The sequence below is a fragment of the Seriola dumerili genome, unplaced genomic scaffold, assembly GCF_002260705.1.
Source record: "Seriola dumerili isolate Sdu_G_001 unplaced genomic scaffold, Sdu_1.0 BDQW01001995.1, whole genome shotgun sequence".
In the NCBI taxonomy this organism is placed as follows: Eukaryota; Metazoa; Chordata; class Actinopteri; order Carangiformes; family Carangidae; genus Seriola; species Seriola dumerili.
Genome location: NW_019176250.1, coordinates 186,287 through 208,733, shown reverse-complemented (window position 1 = coordinate 208,733; position 22,447 = coordinate 186,287). Strand labels below are relative to the sequence as shown.

Below are 22,447 nucleotides of genomic sequence, written 5' to 3'. Positions count from 1 at the left end.
CAAAGCCACTTGATTTACCCTGTTCAACCCCAGAGGATTACTGTAAATAAATACAATGCACGACAAGTTCATAGGTATATTGTGTTCTGTTAAGCTGAACAGACAACAAGGAAAAAAAGCATTTTCTATTCCATTCCCCTATTTTAGCTTGCACAATCTGACACTGTAATAGATAACAAGTAACTGCCCACATATGATTGATATGATTTCCACTGAATTTCATGTTCAGCCCAGATACTGTTGATAGTATAAACATGAAAATTATTATTATATAAATGATATTAGTACACTTTTTCTTAGATGAACACAGATTTCTTAGATGAACAAATGTGATTTCCACAGTGAACTCATTAAACTCAGGCTGCTGCATATTAACTTGTATGTGGGGAAATTATAGCTTGAGTGAAAGTGTCTTATCATGAAGGACAAGTCTGCAGTAGTGCTGATGTCAAGTAATTAATGCCTTTGAAAGTTTGACTACAACGTATATGTTGGCTGAATGCTGTGTTTGGATGTGTGCTACACATTTAATATTAAACTATTCAATGATAGCTTTGATGGTGGTGGACTTTATGAACTGTGCTGTACATTGCTGGAGAAAAAATTCTTCTAATCAACTTGTTGGACAGATGGTGAGCTGTACACTGAGGTTTTGTTACTTTGTTGGATTTATATTCCATTGAATCATTTTATGCTATATTCTATCAATGGAACATGTGTCAGACTAACAGCAAAGAAATTAACACATATTGTCATTGTGTAATCATTTGAAAATACAACAGGATGTAGATTTTTTGTGCTAATATCCACCCAGAGTTCCAGCATTTGCTGATTATGTACCAACATACTGTATGAGGTAAAAATGCTCTGTCTTTGAGTCAGGTTGGTTTAATTTTAGGATAATTGACATGAAATTATAAACTTCATTAAGGAAGTCTTATGTTTTCTCTTAAAACAACTCTTGAAGATCATGAGAATTGTTGAAGAGTGAGTTTAGCATAAGCTTCAGATTAAATGTGTTTGCATTTAATCATATGCATTTACAGTACGGCTTTGTTTTTGTTGAGAATGGGATAATCCCATAAATTAAATTAGATTAAAACGGAGTAAAAGAAATGAATAAAAGCTGTTCACAAATACATATTTATCCACATGTATTCATGGATATTTCCCCATGTTCCCACTGTACAGGAATGAAGAAGCCAGTGTTAACAGCTAGCATAAAAGCTGTAAGGAAAACAGTGTGACATTCAAATAAATGTGAGAAAGGAGGTCATTTGTTTAAGAAGACTTTTGCATGCAAAGAGAGCTAGCCCATGTATATTCCTAATATATTTGCAAATGTGCAGTTGATGAGCTTGTTTGCACATTTAGTAGAGATTTTCAATTTATAGATAAACCCTTTAAATGAAACTCATGTACAACATTAGTTGGCTGAAGTTAGCAATGCACCCAAACCCATTTCTTGGTTATTTTAATCAAAAAATGTTCCTTCCACTCATCTCAGCTTGAACTCAGAATAGAGTGCCTTCAGATGCCTCTTGTCATGCAGCCCATCCGCTCTGCCTCACCAGGGGCTCTGTGAATTAAAGTTACAGCTCATACTTACCATTGGCAGTGGAAGTCTGGATTGGGTTCCTTAATTATAAGAATTTGATATGCCTCTGTAGATGTGTTAAGCTCAAGAATGCGCACGCACAAAGGAATGAAACATGGCCTATCTGTATGCACACGCATTCACATGGAGGCATGTGGGCTTTCACTGGCTTACACGGGCAAACACACAATGCATCAACACATATTCACACATGTTCACACTTCACTACTCAAACTCCTTGTTTGAGTCAGTTCAGACACAAAGTCACATCTGCTTGAGCTACCCCCACATGCAGGAGGGTGTTGGGCAGCCACGTGGCACAGCACTGCACAGCATGGCTCTACGTAGATGAAGACAACATCCCCACCCACGCACCCTCTGACACCCGTCCTCCCCACTTACAAGATGCAAAGAGTGAAGAGAGCTCCATGAAAGATTTACTAACCAACTGAGGTGGTCTCCCTTAGAAGCTGAGAGGAGGCCGGTGGTTGGAGGCGAAAAGGAGGGAGGGAATTCCAGGGAGAATCCCTGAGTATCTGAAGTGTGATTTTGTATTCAGAGAAGAGATTAAGTATTCTACTGCTCAGCAGTGATCAGTCTCACAGAGGCTTTCACCAAGCCTCCGTCACACGCTGGATCCTGCAGATTGCATCTTAATAGAGTTGGATGGCTGATAGAAGGAGACATTTGCTCCTAAACACAAATTCCAAATTCCAACTTGACTGAGAAAAAGTTTGAAAGGGTCATAACACAGAGGTTAACACAAAGTCACGTGGAGGCATGTGGTTCAGGTTTCTGAGAAGAGACCTCTAAGTACTGTAAAACACACAGAACTAATTACTTTCAGAGAATGTTAAATGCCACTAAAGGAGCCCTCACCTTCACCGAGACTTTTGTATATAATCTCTGAATCTGAAAACACGAGAGCCTGAAGTTTGATTTGGAGAGTTAAATCCCTCTCTTGTTTAAACTGCATTTTTTCAGTGCAACCATATACTTTTCCATTCTTCTTTTTGGCAATGTGTAATTGTTCCGAGGGAAACTTTAGAATAAAGTCTGCAGCAAAGTAAATCCCTGTGAATGCACTGATGTCATCAACCTGTCATTAGAAAATGTTGCTTGTGTTTAAAGTTGTTGTAAGAAGCTTTTCCTTTGGTACATTTTGATATGTGATTTGCCTGTATGTGCTGGCCTAAGCTTCCCCTGACAGACTTTAATATTACTTGACATAATATGAGATACAGCCTGTGTGGACCTGTTTGACTGCATGCCACAAAATGTCAGCAGTGCTGACATGATGAAGTGGGTATAAGACTGCCATTAAACTAAACAAAAACGAAATGATATCGTGTAATGGGAGGAGAATAAATCTCATAAACAACTTCTTTGTTAAACTCCTGTAGCTCTAACTCAGTTCGTCGTGCAGGAACCTTTCAAAACGTGAGTGCATGAGAGTCATATTGCTTTGACAGTCATCCCTGCCAGGAAACGAGACATCTCATCTGGCTCTGTCACAAATAATATAATTAGCTTAGGCTGCCTTGCAACCATAGCCGTTTAGCTGCAGTAAAGAGTTTCTTCATTATGCTGCGGCCACAAGGTTACGAGTTACACCGATACTGAAGGGTTCTCTCGTTAAAAAGCGACTTGTATGCAGAACTTATACCCGAAAATCACAGGAGACGGCTATTTCGAGGAGCTCACAGCTGACACTTGTGCAAGAATCTGGAGTGGCTTTTCCGTAAGAAATCAATACAGGCCTAATATGTCTGTTTTTGACGTTGGAACATCAGCGAAACTGTAAAACCTCATGCGTGAGTCGCTATTTTAATACGCTGTGCATCAGTTGCATCTTGGCACAAAGTTTCGTCGCACGTCCCGTGTAAGCTGCGTATACGTTTGGGAGGCACCTGAGGAATTTGCGGTGCGGACCAACGTGGGACCGTTTCTGCCTCGTGAGTACACAGCGTGCGCGCTCCTGTCTCCATATCACTGACACTTCAATTAATTCTACGGCTACACGAGACAGACATGCATTACGGCACGCGCACGAGCAGCAAAGAAAAGCTCCGAACATGCACGCCGATAACCATCAAATGACACCAGACACGTGTTGTCATATTTAGCTGGTCTGGATCCAAAATTAATTCCGAGCTCAAGCCTTGTCGCGCACCGGAGTGACTTATTAACAAGCGCAGCTAACAGCCTGGTTGTGTTTGCACCCTGCAGTCAGTTGCTGGGGACGCACGTTGTAAAATGAGGTTGGTAAGCATCATTTTATTCGTCGCCCTTTGCTCTTTTACCGCTTATTATATTTATGAGCCAATTCCAGAGGAGATAGAAGAAAGATGGAAACTCATGCTGACCAACTCCTTCTTCAGAAGTCTCAGCCACCTGGTAAGGAAAAAACGGTCTTCTTGTAGGCTACCTTGGTCTGCTACACTCTCAAGAATTAAATCCCTATAGAATAGGCTGTCTAGTAGGTTTATGTGGGCTACATGTATTTATTATTTCACTTTAATACATATTTAGGTAGCAACCATCTATTAAATTGGAAAATACGCAAATTGTCTTGCTTTTGTTTGTTCTCTCAGGTAAGGTGGCAGGTTAAACATTTATTGTATTTTGCTGATGTAGATATATATGCTGGTTACACCAGATTATGTCAGATGCTAATCCATGTGTTGTATAGTCCTGCTCACCTGTTCTAATAATAGACCCTATTAAGGAAACTAGACTCTGTTTATGACCGTTAGACGCCTGCGGTTTACTGCAGCCCACTGTGGTGCGGTTAATTTATTGGTCTCAAACACAATAAGGTAGTGCATACATGGTTGTAACGTTAGTATGAGAATGAAAAGTGTTTTTATTTTTGCTACACCTTTGTCACTATTAAAAGCTACTTAATCCATTACATATTACATATATGATTAAATAAATATTTCAGTATCAGTGGAAGAAAGTGCAAGTGCAGGCTAGTCCATCTTAACACAACAGGACATTGTTATTTGTGCTATATGGAGAATAATGTTAAGTTTGAAAGACTTAAACTCTTTGTGAATTCAAAATAATTTTAGGAAAGTTATGAAGAATATTATAATATAGAACATTCTGTTTCTCATCATTATTATTTTGTAACAGGCTATCCAATGCATCAGATAATATTATATAGAGCATATTATATAGCCAAATTTATGTCTACATGAATGTAGACATTGATAGCAAGTGACTGATATGTCACTTGTGTTTTAAACCAAATCTTCAACATTTTTACATTAAGTTAAATTTTGAATAGACTATATTTTTATGGAATTTTACTGAAATCTGTTCTATTAGACTTTTTTTTATTTCACTTCAGCAAACAAATCAATTTTGTCCTTTGAAGCAGAGAGGTAGAATGCCCCAGTATTTTTCTTTTTTTCAGACTGATTTGAGTGCCTGATAGTACATAGAGCTCGGAGTGGATGACCGTTTGATGACTTTGTTGTGGTCACAGTAGAAGTGCATCAGCTGATAAGCCTCATGCCAGCCGCTGACTGTCTACCTCATAAGACATAATGGACTATGAGTCATGCATTTATAACTTATCATTTTTTTTTAAACATTTATGAAAAATTTATGACCTCTCAAAACAAATAACTGTAGGGGGCTGTTGACATTTTACCAGGCAACATTCACATGACTAAAATCTCTCTCTTTATCTCTGTTATATGGCTACAGAGTTTTAGCATCTTAGCCCTTTCTGTTTTGAATATTATGAGCTTTGGTCAAAGTAATTGTTTACATAGGGTAAACTTGCAAGCAATAGCTTCATTATATGAACAAGATATAATGGTAATGACTCAGGTTTGATGAACAATGATGATTTTTGTATTATGTCTGTCTCTACTTTATATCTCATACTGTCTCTTTTCTTCTCCTTTCAGGCAGACCTTAGTGAATTGCTGGGGCTGAAGGACTACATGGGGGTAATGTACTTCATTACTCTGGCTGAAAAGGTAGTGCCTGTGTCTGATGAGCATGTCAAGGTGACAGAGGAGAAGTTTGATGGAGTGGAGGTGGTGCTTTACCAGCCAAAGCAGCAGGGCAGTGACACTGAACTCAGGAGAGCTGTCATATACCTACACGGTGGAGGATGGTGTCTGGGGAGTTCTCGTAAGTTGATGGGTTGGCTTGTCATCTCCTTTATCACACAACATTATGACTCTATGACTTTTAAGGATGGGAAGAAGATGGATGAATGGGTAATACCTGTCTTGTGATGTGTTCATCACACAGTAATCCCACTATTACTCTGAGAAAGTATTTTGAAAATTCACTGTTTGATTGATGTTACAAATGACTTTACAGCTTTATACAGACTCCCTATGACAGCTATTATGACAGGATCATAAATAATGAGCAGGCTGTCAAACACAAGCCACAAAGCTTTCACAGTTCTTCCAGAAATACATGCCGTCTGCTGAAGTGGTGGGGACCACAGAGGGTGGTTACCCCTGCCAATCCAAAACCTAAAGACATGATATGCAGTTTGACACATGTCATGCTGTTCTTGCAATCTGCTGAGCGCCTGTAACAATTACAATAACATGGGTCTTGCCAAGAAGTTCCTCTAGCTTCCAGTGTTACCCTTTTGTAAGGTGCTGGATGATATCAAGAATGGATGGATGTATACTATTGTGGTTGGTGTACTGCTTTGGAATCTCTGTTCTGATTTGTCTCTGTCTTCTCTGTCTATGCAGGGATGAGTCCATATGATCTCCTGGCCAGAAAAATTGTCACTGAGCTAGATGCAGTCGTTCTTTCTGTGGAGTAAGTATTTCATATTTTATAGCTTGTTATATGCAGATAATGTAGGGCACAAACTGCTGTGTAAAAAATGACTGTTTGCCCATAAACAAGCTTTAAAATGTTGTTTAGGCAAGATCGGCACATTTAACATATACAGCTACCAAATTCATGTTGTATTTGTATTATTGATAGTAAAAAGTACTGTTTCTGTCTGTCCCTCACGCACAGTTTTCTTTTGTCATATGTGCCTGTCCTCCCTTATTAGTCACAGGCTAAATGGACGTGAGGATGCAGTAGAGTGAAGCTAACCGGTTTTCATTGCTACTCTCACTGTTGTTTTTTGGAATTTGCAGCTCTAACTTTGTCTCTCAACTCTGTGACTTTATTTTGTCTGTACTCTCTCTGTCCTCAAATTCTCTACTCACAGTTTTTCATCTTTAGCAGTCAGCAGTTAGGTGACAGACCAGTACTCAATCATACTTTATTTTTTGTGTCTATGAAGTGGTTATGCTTGTTGATACACTGTCTTTGACCGTGGGAGTTGGGTGTGTGAGGGCATTGCCTTATCTGTCTCATCTGAATTCCTGTCTGCAATTTGTTAAGCGTTGAATGAATAATTCCAGCATTTCACAATCTCAAAGTCAGCCATGTGTAACAGTTTATAGATTGAAACATTTGTACAGATGACACCAACAAGGTCAGTGTGAGAACACAATGTGAAATTTAGAACATACAACTTTAAGTGAATGTATGTAATGGACCTCATTTCAATAGTGCAGGTGCCGTTCACAACACTTGAAGTAAGCTGATTTTGAGGTATTTATTTGAAATAAATATGAAATATAATTATGATATAACATGGGTGTGACTTCAGAGGATAATCAATACATTAAAATAGCTTTTAAAGAACTGCCCTTTAAAAAAAGGGTTTAGTAATTCCATCTATTGTTTAGCTGAATGGATATTACAAAACACTGTGGATGTGCAACTGAAACATCAGGATAGTTTGATTACAGGTTTACCTTACCAGAAGATAATTTTAATAAAAAGTTATGTCTCCATATTTCACCACATTTATTTAATGTTACACCTATCCTAGAAGATATGTTTGTCTGAAGAGATAATTCTTTAAATAGAACTGCAAGTAAATATTAGTCACTTGGATAAATCTGGCAAATGTACAGTTCAGTTAATGTGTATTATGATAATCTGTCAATTTGAGCATTTTCTCTCTTTTATAGTTACCTTATACAGAGGTTGCTAAACATCCAACAATTGTAATGTGAAAATACTGACCACTAATTGTATGATTTACGTTAATTGTTAATTATGCACTTATTTCTTCTCCCAAACATGATCAAATGAAATTAGAATGCTGAGTACTGTTTGTACTTGTGTTAACAAACTAATTTAAGTAATACGTTTGAAAGAAAATTCCTTGTTAATTTGCCTAACATTTTGTAATTACATCCTTTCCGCTTTAATTTTTACTTTCATTTTCCACCTGTTATCCCCTTGAAAATGTCAACATGTTTATTTTCCCTCTCTCAAAATGTATACTGTCACATTGCCTTCAAAGCTCATGTTTATTTATATTCTAGCTTTAATCTGCACCTTTCTGTTTTTTCAGGTACCGCCTTGCCCCTGCTCACCATTTCCCTGTCCCATATGAGGATGTATACCATGTGGTCAAACATTTCTTCCAGAAGGGGGTGCTGGCCCAGTACGCTGTTGACCCAGGACGCATTGCTGTGTCTGGGGATAGCGCTGGGGGGAACCTGGCAGCTGCAGTCTCTCAACAGGTACTGAATCTATTTTTTTTTGTGTTGGCTCTGTTTTTGTGGTACACATGTAGAAGAAGAACTTTATGAAGAGATGACACAATACAAGAGCCAGTCAAAAGATATTGAACCACAAGAAAAAGTATACGTTACTGGGTCTGAGGTAACCAATAGTGATCTACTATTTCAAGTGACCAGCACTAACAAATGTCAAAACCACAGTAAACAAACTGCTCTGAGAAATATTCCATGAGTCTGGGAATATTTGTATTCCAAGATCAGTGGATGCTCATGAAAGAGGGAAAAAAGCTCTAGCTGTTAACTCTAAATGTTAAGTGGTCCCATGGGTAGCAGGTACCTGAACAGTTAAAATGAGGGTGCAGAGACCGAGCCTTAGCAAGGCAATGAGAAATTTCTTTGGAATTTAATTTTGTAATAGTGATTTAGGTATAGGTTGTGGGTGAATCCTCTGGTACTATCCCCTTGCTTCAATACATTTTTACACAGAGTGTGCTTCTTGACAAGAAAGTTGAGTTCAAATACTACTTTTTGTATACACAGAATGCATGCATTGCAATGATCTTGCATTCATGAACAATGAGGTTTGGTTGCATGCACTAAGCCAGCATGGGCCAATTCAGCACAAGGGCAGCTGGCACTATAAGGACAGCACTCTCCCAAGTCTTCCAATGCTTTTCTTTAGCAACTGTGACGTTAGCCTAAGAGCCAAGAATGGCTTTACAGGACTCTGCATGACTTTCCTCCCCATGGGCATGTATCATCATATTATTGGCCCTGCACCAGGTTCCCATTGCTGCTGGCATGGAAGACCAATACTAGCTATGGTGAGGATCAAGCCCTCTGTTTCCTGTACCTCAGCTAATAGGGAGAATAATAATGGAAATCTATGATTGCACATGAAGGAACAGGGCACAAGGGAGAGGGAGAGAGTTATTTCCTAGTTCCTAGGAAAACCAGCAATACTAGAGCCGTCCTATACCTATGCTGGTTGAAGGCCTGTCCTGCGTATACAATTCTGTGTACATTAGAGATTGATGTCTACCTCTATGTTTCATGTTCCCAGATGCAGACAGTTATGCTTTTCAAGAGCTGCCCTACAAGTACTAAAGTTTTAAAAAATAAATGAACACAGATCTAGAACTACTGCAGCACTGCGGGATGAGGGTTTAAAGCTGGAATTATGTTCCTCCAAGCTCACCATAAGTGGACATATGTAGATATCATTCAGACATATTTGTGTGTGTATTTCGTTTATACTTGTGTGGATTCTTGGTATGCGTTTCCACTAGGAGAGCAATGGCATGTGTAGTAAACAACAATGTGAAGAGCATGTAAAAGACGTCAGGAAATGGAAATCAATTTCAGTGACATAAAAAGACCACTTTATTCGCAAAACAATTGTGAAAGAATTTTCATTGAGTATTAATGTAATGTGAAGGAACAATGAAGAGGAGATGGGGAATTATATTAAATGCCCTGATGAGGAATTAATTTTTCTATGCTGTGCTAGAAAATCACTTGTGGCAGTACTGTGATGAAATGTATGCCAAAGAAAAGTTCTTAACAGGATGTTGGACAATTCAGCTTGCTCTCCACTCCTCTGAGCGTTCTCTGTGCAGGTTTGCAAAGACTTTTACATGTATCTCCAGAGAAGCATAATTAAACCCTCAGACCTTAACCTGATGGCCCACTCTGAGTGGTCGGCCTTGTGGCGCACAGCCAGGTTGACACAGCACCTAATGCAGTAAGGGTATAGAAACAACTCAAAGAAATTTGCTACATCCCAGCCAACAAGAACACTACCTCTATGACCTTTAAGATCACTGTTTAAGGCCATGGCAAGCTTCTGGTGTTGCATTATGTAGAGTAGCTGATCCCTCAGTGTGCTTCAATTCACAGCTTTCCAACACGATTCACATTTAATGAATGCCCTATTAGTTGAAGTTTGGCAAGAAGTGTGACACCGTGAGTCAGACATCAGGTTGGTAGATAGGGATCCTTTTACTTTAAGGCAAAAAACAGTGCACTCACTGATACACACTGTCCTGAGAGTGACCCCATGATGATGCACCCTCATTGCAGTCCCCGACTGGTTCTGTGCTAACTGTCCTGTCCTGGTGCTTCTGGTACAGAGGGGCAACCTGCATTCTACTACTAGTGCATGAATTAGACATCTCCTGTTTTGATATGGTAGTGTAAAGGCAGTAGCCCATAAGGATAGGTTCAATTGCTCTCAATGACATAATTTAATCTTTTAAAGCATGTTCTTATTAGGTGATGTTTCTACCTTTTACATTTTAAGGACCTCCTAAATTATGCTTTTGTTTTATTAATGACGAGACAATCAAAACAAAAAATACTTAAGATGCTTTTTTGCCTTATGGGATGAGCAAGTTTTGGTTTAGTGGTTTTGGTTTAGTACCAAACCAGTGAACTTACTATATCCATGAGGTAAGCCTGTTGTAGGTCTTGTGTGGTCACAGAAACAGTTGCTATGCAGCTCAGTGAAGAGACAGATAAACACTGGCGCTGATGCAATTCTTGCTGTAAACAACTGTGACTAGTGCATTTAATCAGATGATGCTGGTTTATTTAAAACTTCCAGCTTATATTTCATCTGATTAAGAAATACCCTGTTGTGAAATACCCCATTTTCTTTGAATACATGCCAAACTCTCTGTCTCTCTTCACAGTTACAAAAAGAGTCTGGGCAGCAGATTCAGTTGAAGGCCCAAGCACTCATCTACCCAGTGCTGCAGGCTCTGGACCTTAACACTCCTTCATATCAGCAGAATCAGGACATGCCCATTCTGCCCCGCACCCTCATGGTGCGTTTCTGGAGTGAATACTTCACCAGCGACAAGGCCCTTTTCAAAGCCATGATGGCTAATACCCACAACAACCCTGAGTCTTCCAGCTTGCTGAAGTTTGTCAACTGGAGCGCCTTTCTGCCAGAAACATATCATAGAGAATACAACTACAGTGCTCCTGCTGTGGTGCAGGGAGTTGGAGTGGAGGCAGTTGGGATGGATGGACCATCCCGATCTTTTGCTGACCCAAGGGCATCACCCCTGCTGGTTCCAGACACGGCCTTACACTCTCTGCCCAAAGCCTACATTATTACATGTGAGTATGATGTTCTCCGAGATGATGGCATCATGTATGTCACACGGCTCCGTGCTGCTGGTGTTGAGGTGACACATGAACATTATGACACAGGATTTCACGGAGCGCTGATGTTCACCGTATGGCCAACTGACTTCCTCATTGCACGTCGCATGACAGACAACTATATCGAATGGCTCAAAGAAAACTTGTAAAAACTCTTGACTATCAATATTCATTCCAGTTTTTCCACACAATGCACCAATGTTTGTTTTTTTCCCACCTGGTGTTCAACTTTTTGTTGTTTATGTTTTCTCTTCATTCATGCTATTTTTCTGTAAATATATTGAGAACTATATTAACTTCATTTATTTTCCCACTCATGCATTTTATTATATTAGATACCAGGACAGGAAACAGGACTTAGTATAGTACAATTTAGATTTATTCACATATGGTTATTTGAGTACAACACCATACATATGACATCACTCATTACTCATGTACACTAGTAGTATTGTGTTTATTGTCCAACAAACATAATCCTGCCCAGAGAGATCTCAAGGGAAAAATCAAACCCTGCAGTATCACTAAAGTTGTGTTGTAGATAGTTAAAAAATTCTCTCAGCTGGTCAGCTGGCCTTGTGTGGTGCTGACCATCCTTTTTTCCTACCCCAGGACTCACGTACCTGATCTTATGTCCTCTGCATCACTATCAATGCTATTAGTTAGTAATGCATACCACTTAGAAAATCTGATCTATCCCATTAGGGGTTTTAAGAATCCAGTATAAGTCTTAGCAAAGCAGAATAGGATTTTCATAACAAAAACAATGTACTCAGTTTAGCCAAAATCAACATTTATCACTGAGGGCAGCTGACACCGAAACCTGGGATTGTTTTGATGTGTTTGCAAAACCATAACTTGCATGTAGTGGTTGCTGACATTAAATCAAAAATTGGCAAGTGTTATTCATTTAAATACAGCAACACTATATTTTACAAGGACAGAATCGGCCCATAGTTGTGTAAGCAAGTGCTGGTATGTGCTTATATGGTAAATGGTTAAAATTGCAGAGTGAATTAGCACAACATCCTATTGTATCTATTCACATTTCCAGAAGAATAACAAAAAAAGGTGTATGCTTGTTTTCTTTGTAATGGCTGCACATCTGGGCCACATTCCATACAGAGTATTGGTATTTATAAGTGAAAACCATGCTGTAACGATGTGCATACCTCCAGACATTCTTCACACCATTTGTACACACATTTTTTGTGATTGAGCTTAGCTGAATGTGATGTAGTAATATGGCAAAATAATGGATAATATTCAAGAGGGAATTTCGGTAACATTTATAATAAGATTTATAGGGGTGTGTGTATGTACTACCTCCTTCTTTGTTCAGGCATGATTCTATTGTAATGTGAGTAAACAGCTTTGCATTTGATGATCCCAAAAGTGCAGTCATTTGAGAATAAGAATAAAGCTCATTAAATCATAAATTCGACCTTCTATATGTTAATAAATAAGCTATTATAGGTTTTGCTTCTGTAAGAGCAAGTTGCTAGTGCAAGACCAACTGCCAGTTTCATGATAAAATTTGTAACATGGAACAGTGTGCAGACAGGAGATTATATGGCTGGCAGAAAGACTGTATGCATAGCTCTGATCTGCGTATTTATGACTGCAGTCCCTGAGGCCCAACAATCATATTAGGTGGCTTGAAACCATTCTCATAGCTCTCCCTTGTATTTTTTTTATCCTTCTGTCTGTGGGTGACATCACCCTGTGACTTCTCTGAACATGGGATGGCTATCTAAAAGACGACATCAAGGTAAAGGTTATCAAAAAATAATCCTTCATAACCTCTGGATAACACTGTTTTTAAGCTTTACTGCTCAAAAGGACTTGTATCTTGTATTATGAAACAGGTGAAATCTCAGCTTTTAGGCAGGTCTTTCTTTTTTTTTCTTTTTTTTTTACCAGTTTCTCATTTTTATACACTGTACACTATCACATAAAGTATGTAACTTTTCAAACAAGTGACAGCTTTACTGAGAAACCTGGCTCTTTTGCTTAAGCGATGCTACATTCTCAGTTGTAAATATAACTTTCTATTTTTGTTTTGGATTGCCTCTTGGAGAGCATATGATTTGCATCAATTTTAATTTCGATGTTATCTGACAATAAATTGACTTGACCTTTCACTACTGATGAATTGTACTTTGTGTGCAATCACATTCTATGTAAGAAAGAGAAAGACATACTAAAATAGAAGGAAAAAGAAGTACAGAAGTGTTGTCCATTACACATGGTGAAAGTGAACAGGATAATATGGTGATAAGGATATTCTGTGTAGACCGGCTGACACATTAAACCCACTTGGCACCACTTTGGTAAAGCATTCCCCCTTGGATCTGTTGAGGGTTCATATAGCTGAGAGAGAGAGTACAGTTGATCTTGTTTTTCTCTGGATAGCAAAGAGGATGATGCATGAGTGCGAACAATCCATTTGTCCAAAAGCATGATTCAAATAGGTCATTCTTGTTCATCAGGACACATTAAACAAAACACTCCACGCCTCCTGGGTGTAGATACTATTTATGTGCTACACTGTGCAGGTCATATTTTACTGTATGCTGGCCTTGTGCAGGTGTGCATGCAGGTACTTTATGCACTTATTTATCCCTAAGTATGTGAAATGGTGTGACTGTTCCCGAATTCCCTCAAAGCTATGGAGGGCTAATAACAGTAGCGTGAAATGGATTATAGCAAATGATTCCTTGAAACTGTTAATAATGTATAGTGGTTTTGCACAGATTATACTTACATACAGTATGGAATTTGCACAAATACTTGCTCTGTTCACATGCAGGAATGTGACTATGCATGAGTAAGCGAGCACACGTACTGCTCATGCAAATACGCACTTTGTGTACATGCACTTTGTACCACACTTTCTGTAAATGTACTCTTCATAAGGATTGAAAATAAATCATTATTTTCAAAGGTCTTGTTCTGAAAAATCTGACGCCAAAGCCTATCAAGGTATTTTCTTTATTCATTTTTAGTTTCAAATTAAGTTTGATAACTCATTTGCATTGCACATGCATTTTATCACCACAATATTATTACTGGTTATAATAGGTGCTTTAACATATAGCAACCCTCCTAAAATTCTATAAAAAGACCATGCGCCCTATAATTGCTTCAATGGCCTCAATTGTCTGAACTGCCATATTGAATTATCTTTCAAAAATATATTATCGCATTAGAATATCGCATTAAACGTAATATAGAACTTCAGGTTTTGTATTTGTCCCCACACATACTTTTCTGCTGCTGTTTCTCATTGGCTCTGGCTCAGTACCACTCCTCTGGCTGTTATTATAAAACTTGAAACTCGCACACAGAACACAGCCCAATATTTCATCCATGCTTCTTTTCTTTTCTCATTCCAGGATAGATGCCAATATAAATCAAATGATGGATCAAGCATGGTGTGATTAGTCATGACTGAAAGAAAGCACCTGATCCTATCTGCTGTCTTAAAGCCCTATGAAGTAAAGTGTGTTTTTGTCTTTAATGAGGGTTCAGGGTTTTAGTAAGCATCAAGGGTCACTGATAGTCCAATATAAAAGGAGACTTTCATGAGAGCTGAGATCACCAGATGATTCCACCTTTAAAGATAAATATTACAGTATTATTAGAAAATATCAGAAAATATCCTGATATTTCTTTTATGTTTCAGTAAACCAAACAACACTAAAGATGAGCTTTATGGAAAAAAGATGTATGTGTCAAAACAGGAGGCTGACTTACAATATTCCATACTGCAACAACATTTTCACAGCAGATGAAGTGAGTAAATGATGTGATTCAGAAAAGAGGGAGAGCAAAGAAATACCATAACCCATACTTTGCAAATACACACAGTCACATAAATAAAACAAAGGCTACACATTGTATGCTGCAGTGACAGTGATGCATTGCTTACACATCAGCCAAATCCAAACCCGTCAATTCTCTATTCTTAAGCGTCTGTCACCCATTAAAAAATGTTTTTAAAACCCTGACTGTCCTCACAAAATTATACAATAAACGCACTTTGGAAAACAAGGGGCTTCTTGAAAATAAAATTCCTGCTTATGTCTCAGTTGAAAAGGTCAAAGTGTAAGGTGCTGCATAACTCAGCAAGCTGGGATCAGTTAAATCCAGGAAAAACAAAGACAACAGAGATCAAATCATGTATCTGTTTTCCTTGACTGATTTTCAGGATGGTCACCCTCTTTTCATGGTAGCAACTACCCTTTTTCAATGTTTGAGTTGTAGATGTTTGACACTTTTAAAAACATCTAGATAAAAGTTGAAGAGGATGAAAGTTCTAAGAAGGTTCTAAGAAATACTCAGAATCTGCTGTACAAGCTTCACATTACACAGGAAATAAATCTGAGAAAAGGTTTGCCAGAGCTTTAGCCAATAGGGGTGGAAACCATTGGTATTTTAGTAATAACAGTATTGATACTGATCAAAAAAGTAACTGGAGTTGCATGCAATGCATCCACATGCAATGGATTATTATGTGAATGCAATATATTTGGTATTTGGCAGAGGCCCTCACCTTGTCACCATCCATCACTTGCATAACCTTCCATTGGAAATATGAGTCACACCCAATTATTATTAGTTTAGCTGAGATATACAGTGGGTACGGAAAGTATTCAGACCCCTTTAAATTTTTCACTGTTTCATTGCAGCCATTTGCTAAAATCAAAAAAGTTCATTTTATTTCTCATTAATGTACACTCAGCACCCCGTCTTGACAGAAAAAAAAACAGAAATGTAGAAATTTTTGCAAATTTATTAAAAAGAGAAAAACTGAAATATCACATGGTCATAAGTATTCAGACCCTTTGCTCAGTATTGAGTAGAAGCACCCTTTTGAGCTAGTACAGCCATGAGTCTTCTTGGGAATGATGCAACAAGTTTTTCACACCTGGATTTGGGGATCCTCTGTCATTCTTCCTTGCAGATCCTCTCCAGTTCTGTCAGGTTGGATGGTGAACGTTGGTGGACAGCCATTTTCAGGTCTCTCCAGAGATGCTCAATTGGGTTTAGGTCAGGGCTCTGGCTGGGCCAGTCAAGAATGGTCACAGAGTTGTTCCGAAGCCACTCCTTTGTTATTTTAGCTGTGTGCTTAGGGTCATTGTCTTGTTGAAAGGTGAACCTTCGGCCCAGTCTGAGGTCCTGAGCACTCTGGAAGAGGTTTTCTTCCAGGATATCTCTGTACTTGGCCGCATTCATCTTTCCTTCAATTGCAACCAGTCGTCCTGTCCCTGCAGCTGAAAAACACCCCCGATGCTGCCCACTCACCATGTTTCACTGTTGGGATTGTATTGGGCAGGTGATGAGCACGTGCGTGGTGTTTCTCCACACATACCGCTTAGAATTAACGCCAAAAAGTTCAATCTTGGTCTCATCAGACCAGAGAATCTTATTTCTCATAGTCTGGGAGTCCTTCATGTGTTTTTTGGCAAACTCTATGCGGGCTTTCATATGTCTTGCACTGAGGAGAGGCTTCCATCGGGCCACTCTGCCATAAATGCCCCGACTGGTGGAGGGCTGCAGTGATAGTTGACTTTGTGGAACCCCATCTCCCTACTGCATCTCTGGAGCTCAGCCACAGTGATCTTTGGGTTCTTCTTTACCTCTCTCACCAAGGCTCTTCTCCCACTGCTCAGTTTGGCTGGACGGCCAGGTCTAGGAAGAGTTCTGGTCGTCCCAAACTTCTTCCATTTAAGGATTATGGAGGCCACTGTGCTCTTAGGAACCTTGAGTGCTGCAGAAATTCTTTTGTAACCTTGGCCAGATCTGCACCTTGCCACAATTCTGTCTCTGAGCTCCTTGGGCAGTTCCTTCGACCTCATGATTCTCATTTGCTCTGACATGCACTGTGAGCTGTAAGGTCTTATATAGACAGGTGTGTGCCTTTCCTAATCAAGTCTAATCAGTTTAATTAAACACAGCTGGACTCCAATGAAGGAGTAGAACCATCTCAAGGAGGATCAGAAGAAATGGACAGCATGTGAGTTAAATGTGAGTGTCACAGCAAAGGGTCTGAATACTTATGACCATGTGATATTTCAGTTTTTCTTTTTTAAAAAATTTGCAAAAAGCTCTACATTTCTGTTTTTTTCTGTCAAGATGGGTTGCTGAGTGTACATTAATGAGAAAAAAAAAAACTTTTTTCGATTTTAGCAAATGGCTGCAATGAAACAAAGAGTGAAAAATTTAAAGGGGTCTGAATACTTTATTTGATTACATTAAAAATGATACAATATAATATTAACTTTAATTCACAAACATCCCAAAAATAGTAATAAAAATGACAAAAACATGCACATTCAGTTTCATCCAATTGAAAATATGAGTAAATATGCTTTTTCAACAAATACAAATAAAAACAGCAACCTAAGTGAAGATACAGGTATATACTTAAACAGAGCATTAATATAAAAATAGCCTCTAAATGTATCAAGTTATTTTACTAGTTAGTTTACTTTGTCAACATGAAATGTAACTTTGCCTCAGTTCCTCTTTATGGTTATGTTGATATGTTTTGTTTCCAGATAATAAGCAATGAAATGTGTGGTCACTGCAATAAAGTTTCCACATTAATAACAGGCATGATAAATATGTACATACAAGAACAAAGATCTCATACAGTCTTAAAAATACCAGACAGTTTGAAAATAACATATAGGCTGAACATTATATCAATTAATATATTAAAAAATTAAAAACACCAAAGTAAGGGAAAGCATATCAACAAAACGTTTAACAAAATACATTATGTAAGGGCAGCACTGATATAAATGTGTGGATGTACTATGTTGATGTGTGTCTCTTTTCGTGTAGGCATATGCAGGGATGTTGTGTTGAATTGTGTCAGGCTGGTTGTCTTTGCTGCTCTGTCTTTCTGACCAGCTTTCTGAGCTTAGTGAACAGGAGCTCTCTGAACTTGTCACCCATGAAGAAATAGAAGACAGGGTTGATGACACTGTGCATGAAAGCCAAGGGTCGAGTCAAGATGTACATGCCCTGTATGTACATCTTTGTACATTGATTAAGTCCTGCCGAGGCATGCCGAGATGCTATTGTGATATTTCTCATCACATGGTAGGGAGTGTAGAGAACCAGAAATATGGCTGCGGCTGACGCAACAACTCTGAGAGGCCGCCTGTATGATGTTGTCCTGCGCTGTAGAGCCCTTTCTTGGGCATGGAGCAGATGTGCAATTTTGTAAGAGAAACTACAAAGTGCAAACAGAGGAACAATGTAACCAGTCAAGGTTAGCCCCAGGCTGTAACCTAATACATCAACATCTCCTTTTAGGCTGGCAAAATCCTTGCAGAGACTCCAGTTTCCACTCTTTAAGTCTTGAACCATCAGTACTATCATTGGAGCAACTTCCATATTGACAGCTAGCCAGCTTAGCCCTGTCACAATCAGGGCTGTCCGTTTCTTCAGCAGGTAGTTGTTCCGTGTTGGATGTTTAATTAGCAGGAAGCGATCCATGCAAAGCCAAACCATAAAGAGGATGGAGGAGTAAAGATTGACATGCAGGACGTAGCGGTTGATAACACAAGCAAAAGGATTGGTTTCCGATTGGTCATTTGCATAGAGGTAGGAGAGGCGTGGCAATGTACAGAGGAAAATAAGGTCGGACACTGCCAGGCTGAAGAGGTAAATATTGCAGCTCTGCCAGTTTGGTAAACAAAATATGTAACCAAGTACAACCAAAAGGTTGCCAGGGAAACCAATGCAGAACTCAATCGCATAAAATGGTGACAGATAGTATCTCTCTAGCATGACATCTATCATTGTACAGTTGAACACCTACAGAGAAGAGAGGAGGAGAGGAGAGAAGACAGCAGAAGAGGAGAAAATAGAGGAAAAGAGAAGGAAGGGGAATGGAGTGAAGTAAGGGAGAAGAAACAAATGGGTTAATAATAATAGAAACAAAGTCTTACGACTTGGAGCCATCAGTAACAGGTACAGTAGAAACTAACTTTATGTTGAGAGCTAACCACATTCAGCACAACATTAATATTGTACGTGTTAGGATAATACTCACCATTGTGTAGTTGTTCTAGTAGTTGCCGTTAGCGTGAATGGAGAGTGAGACCATGAACAGGTGCAGCCACTATCTGTACACTGGAAACAGTAAACACTGAGTGCTGAGGGTATGGTGCCTCTACAATGACATGGTTGGAAAAACAACTACAATAGCATATGGTTGGATCATGTGGTTGGAACAAACAGGTACTTTGCGTGTCATTTGCATATACAATTTGGAAACGAAACCTCCTGGCAGAGTTACTGTAAGATATTTTATAATTGTATGCCCATGTTTTGTCTTGCTACCTGAAACTCCAGTCCAGGAGTACAGACCAGCCCTCACACAGTTTGAAAGTGGATATGACTAGCTTGTACCAGTAGTAGTCATCAAAATGCAACTGAGACGAGGGCCATATATTAGCTAAAAGAGAGTACAACACATAAAGAAATCGAACAGTCTACGTTATAAAACCTCCTCCAGTTCTACCTTGCCAGTATCTACACTGGCCTTTACAGCAACACCTTCTTAAACATTGTTGTTGCTTGAAAGTAAGTTAGGCTGTGAGTCTCATTTTACTGCAAGGAATTTTTAGACTCTTAACGCCACCAAATGCACCTTCATCTATGCACTTTGCTTAAAAATACTATCGTTGTTTAAATTAATGAGGACAGATGTACTGCAGATACTTTGATGCAAATAAAGAACAGAAATAGGCTTAGGCATGCCTAACTACAGTTTACAGTATGTGCCATTGTGTACATTAGCCATAAATAGTTAAGATGTGAAACTTAATGATAAATAAGAGTTAGAGAATTATTAGTCTCTTTCTGAACTTTACTCTAAGGTCGTACTTACAATATCAGAAGAGTGGAAGAATATGGCTAGTTTCAGGCAAAAAACTGGAGTATTTGGTTGTTGCAGATAAAACTGACTAAAACAGTGAGAATTAACAAAAACAATTTTTGGTAGTGTTATTTTTTCTCGAGGCTAGCTGTTCATGCATCCATCCTGGGCAGTACTTCTCTTTATCTTATAAAAAAAAATCTCACAGTGATGCAGTCCCCGCTAGCAATGTATTTCCAGTCTGACCACTTCTCAGAATTTTAAGGTTCAAATAAAGTGTGTTTGTTCCTGTTAAGAAATGAGTCACAAACTTGCCTATCTGTCATTTAATTTGTCATGAACTAGCACTAGATTTGTCACACTTCAAACCTCAAACTTCCTGCTTTTATATTAGTCAGATCGAACACATTTGTTTCCTGTGTTGGTTTCACATATAATCTCTTAAACGATTATTAATTTGATTTTTGATTAGTTACTTTCAAATCAGCACATTTTATTCATTAATTTAAAAAAATTAATTCATTTGATTAAATTTAATTTTCACCATTTTGAATAGTTGCTTTATTCAAACCTTTTTGCACAACATTTAATTTCTGACTTTTTCAACCCCTGATATATTTTATATATTAAGATTTTACATGCAAAACACATACAGTGAGAACAAAATGCATTATTACAGAATAGTCTAAACAACAGCACACAAAGTAGTTTGAAGGGTTGATTCTTTATTTGACAAGTCCTGTTTTTCCTAGTAGTTTTATGGAAATTGCTTGGAAAATGGAATGGAATGTAATTTAGTACAAATTATTAAATCAAATTCTTGATTTGCAGAGAAACTTTCTTGAAGGAATGACTAAAATCTTAATTACTGAATGACATTATAGATGACACCAACAATTCATTGTAATGACCTAACTGGAATGTTGGACTGACACCCCTTCTGCCATTTTAGTGCATAAAAAGCCTGCCTTTCATTCATTCAATCAGAGCAGACCCCGATGAATCGTCAATATTTTGCACTATCACCAACTGTTTTCACACAACAGTCATGTACATCTCTAGCAAAGGCAAACAATTGCATTGTCACATATTTTGAAAAGCATCGTCCTAATATTATGGACAGTAAAGTTTTTTTTCCATTGTGACATTTTTGTGGTGCACAAAAAAACTCAACTTTGTGATCTTAATATATGATCTAAATATAATGAAATATCTAAAACATAATGTGCCAAGCAGTTATAGTTATATTATAGTTGTATATGACCAATGAAAGCACCTGAGATCCATCAGAAAGGTTCCCAAGCAGGTTACAGCAGAATCATCAAGTCCAAGTGACTGCAGTGTATAAAGTACAGTGTCATCAACCATATCAGCTGCTTTACCTAAGTCAACAAACTGACAAGCACACTCATCCTTTAAATTTAGAGTTATGTGAGCTCATTCCAATGTGCTCAGTAACATTCAAATGTTCAGCAAAACTGGAAGGAAGTTTGGAAGTGGACCAAAATTGTTTATTCCATGTGTAACACATTCGCTACCTAGTGATACAAGTAGTACACCTTTTTAAACTGAAGTTACTATCCATTTGAATTAAGTCATCTAAAGATATGGGTGAGTGGATTAAAGGTGTAATGTGTAAGATTGTGCTACTTGATCCACCTCCATAGGAGGCAGCATTTCACCTCTTCGTCCCTGTCCAGTTAATCATGTTGTTGTTGTCCCCATTTTTCCTCATCATTTATTATTTATATGTGCATTTATTGTTGATAGTTAAATTGTTGATAGCACTGAAACAAATTATGAGTACTTGTAATACAAACAGTATGTTTTTATTTACCTATAAAAAGCAACTTTAGAAAAAAGGACAAAGGATGAAACATGAAGTGATGATCCAATACATGCGCAACTTCCGGCTAGGTTAGTAAGGACTAGGTTTAACTAATTTTATGGTTTTATAGACCTGTGCTGGTTTATTATATGAATCTGTTGTTGAATGGGTTAATGACAAATAAGAATATGGCTTTCTTAATGCAATTACTCAACTCAGTTACTCAAACCCTTGACAGTGTGGGACTGTATGTAGATCAGTGGCGATTGCTCTAAGACTGCAAGGGAAGCTCAGCTTCCCCTAAAATGTCAACAAAATAGGTGGTCAAACATGTACTGTTGTGTGTACATTTCATT

General features: G+C 38.3%; 2 protein-coding genes across 2 annotated transcripts; one reads left to right on the top strand and one right to left on the bottom strand.

Annotated features, from left to right (window-relative positions):
• The first annotated feature begins 3,473 nt into the window (after window positions 1-3,473).
• On the top strand, window positions 3,474-14,266 carry LOC111239164 (arylacetamide deacetylase-like). The gene is made up of 5 exons (XM_022768981.1): window positions 3,474-3,994; window positions 5,524-5,752; window positions 6,340-6,409; window positions 8,019-8,190; window positions 10,884-14,266. The coding sequence occupies exons 1-5, from the start codon at window positions 3,854-3,856 to the stop codon at window positions 11,508-11,510; spliced, it is 1,239 nt and encodes a 412-aa protein (XP_022624702.1). The 5' UTR covers window positions 3,474-3,853; the 3' UTR covers window positions 11,511-14,266.
• A 3,476-nt stretch (window positions 14,267-17,742) lies between these two features.
• sucnr1 (succinate receptor 1) lies at window positions 17,743-20,317 on the bottom strand. Its single transcript, XM_022768980.1, has 3 exons — window positions 20,276-20,317; window positions 19,436-19,515; window positions 17,743-19,197 (listed from the first exon to the last, which is right to left on the bottom strand). Exons 2-3 carry the CDS (start codon window positions 19,436-19,438, stop codon window positions 18,247-18,249), a joined length of 954 nt encoding a protein of 317 aa, XP_022624701.1. The 5' UTR covers window positions 19,439-19,515; window positions 20,276-20,317; the 3' UTR covers window positions 17,743-18,246.
• Between the last annotated feature and the right edge of the window lie 2,130 nt (window positions 20,318-22,447).

Bases quoted from the DNA above. Each gene is read 5' to 3' on its own strand.
- LOC111239164 (XM_022768981.1), top strand. From the start codon at position 3,854: ATGAGGTTGGTAAGCATCATTTTATTCGTCGCCCTTTGCTCTTTTACC. The intron at 5,753-6,339 runs GTAAGTTGATGG...CTGTCTATGCAG, and splicing joins ATGGTGTCTGGGGAGTTCTC to GGATGAGTCCATATGATCTC. The intron at 8,191-10,883 runs GTACTGAATCTA...CTCTCTTCACAG, and splicing joins CAGCTGCAGTCTCTCAACAG to TTACAAAAAGAGTCTGGGCA.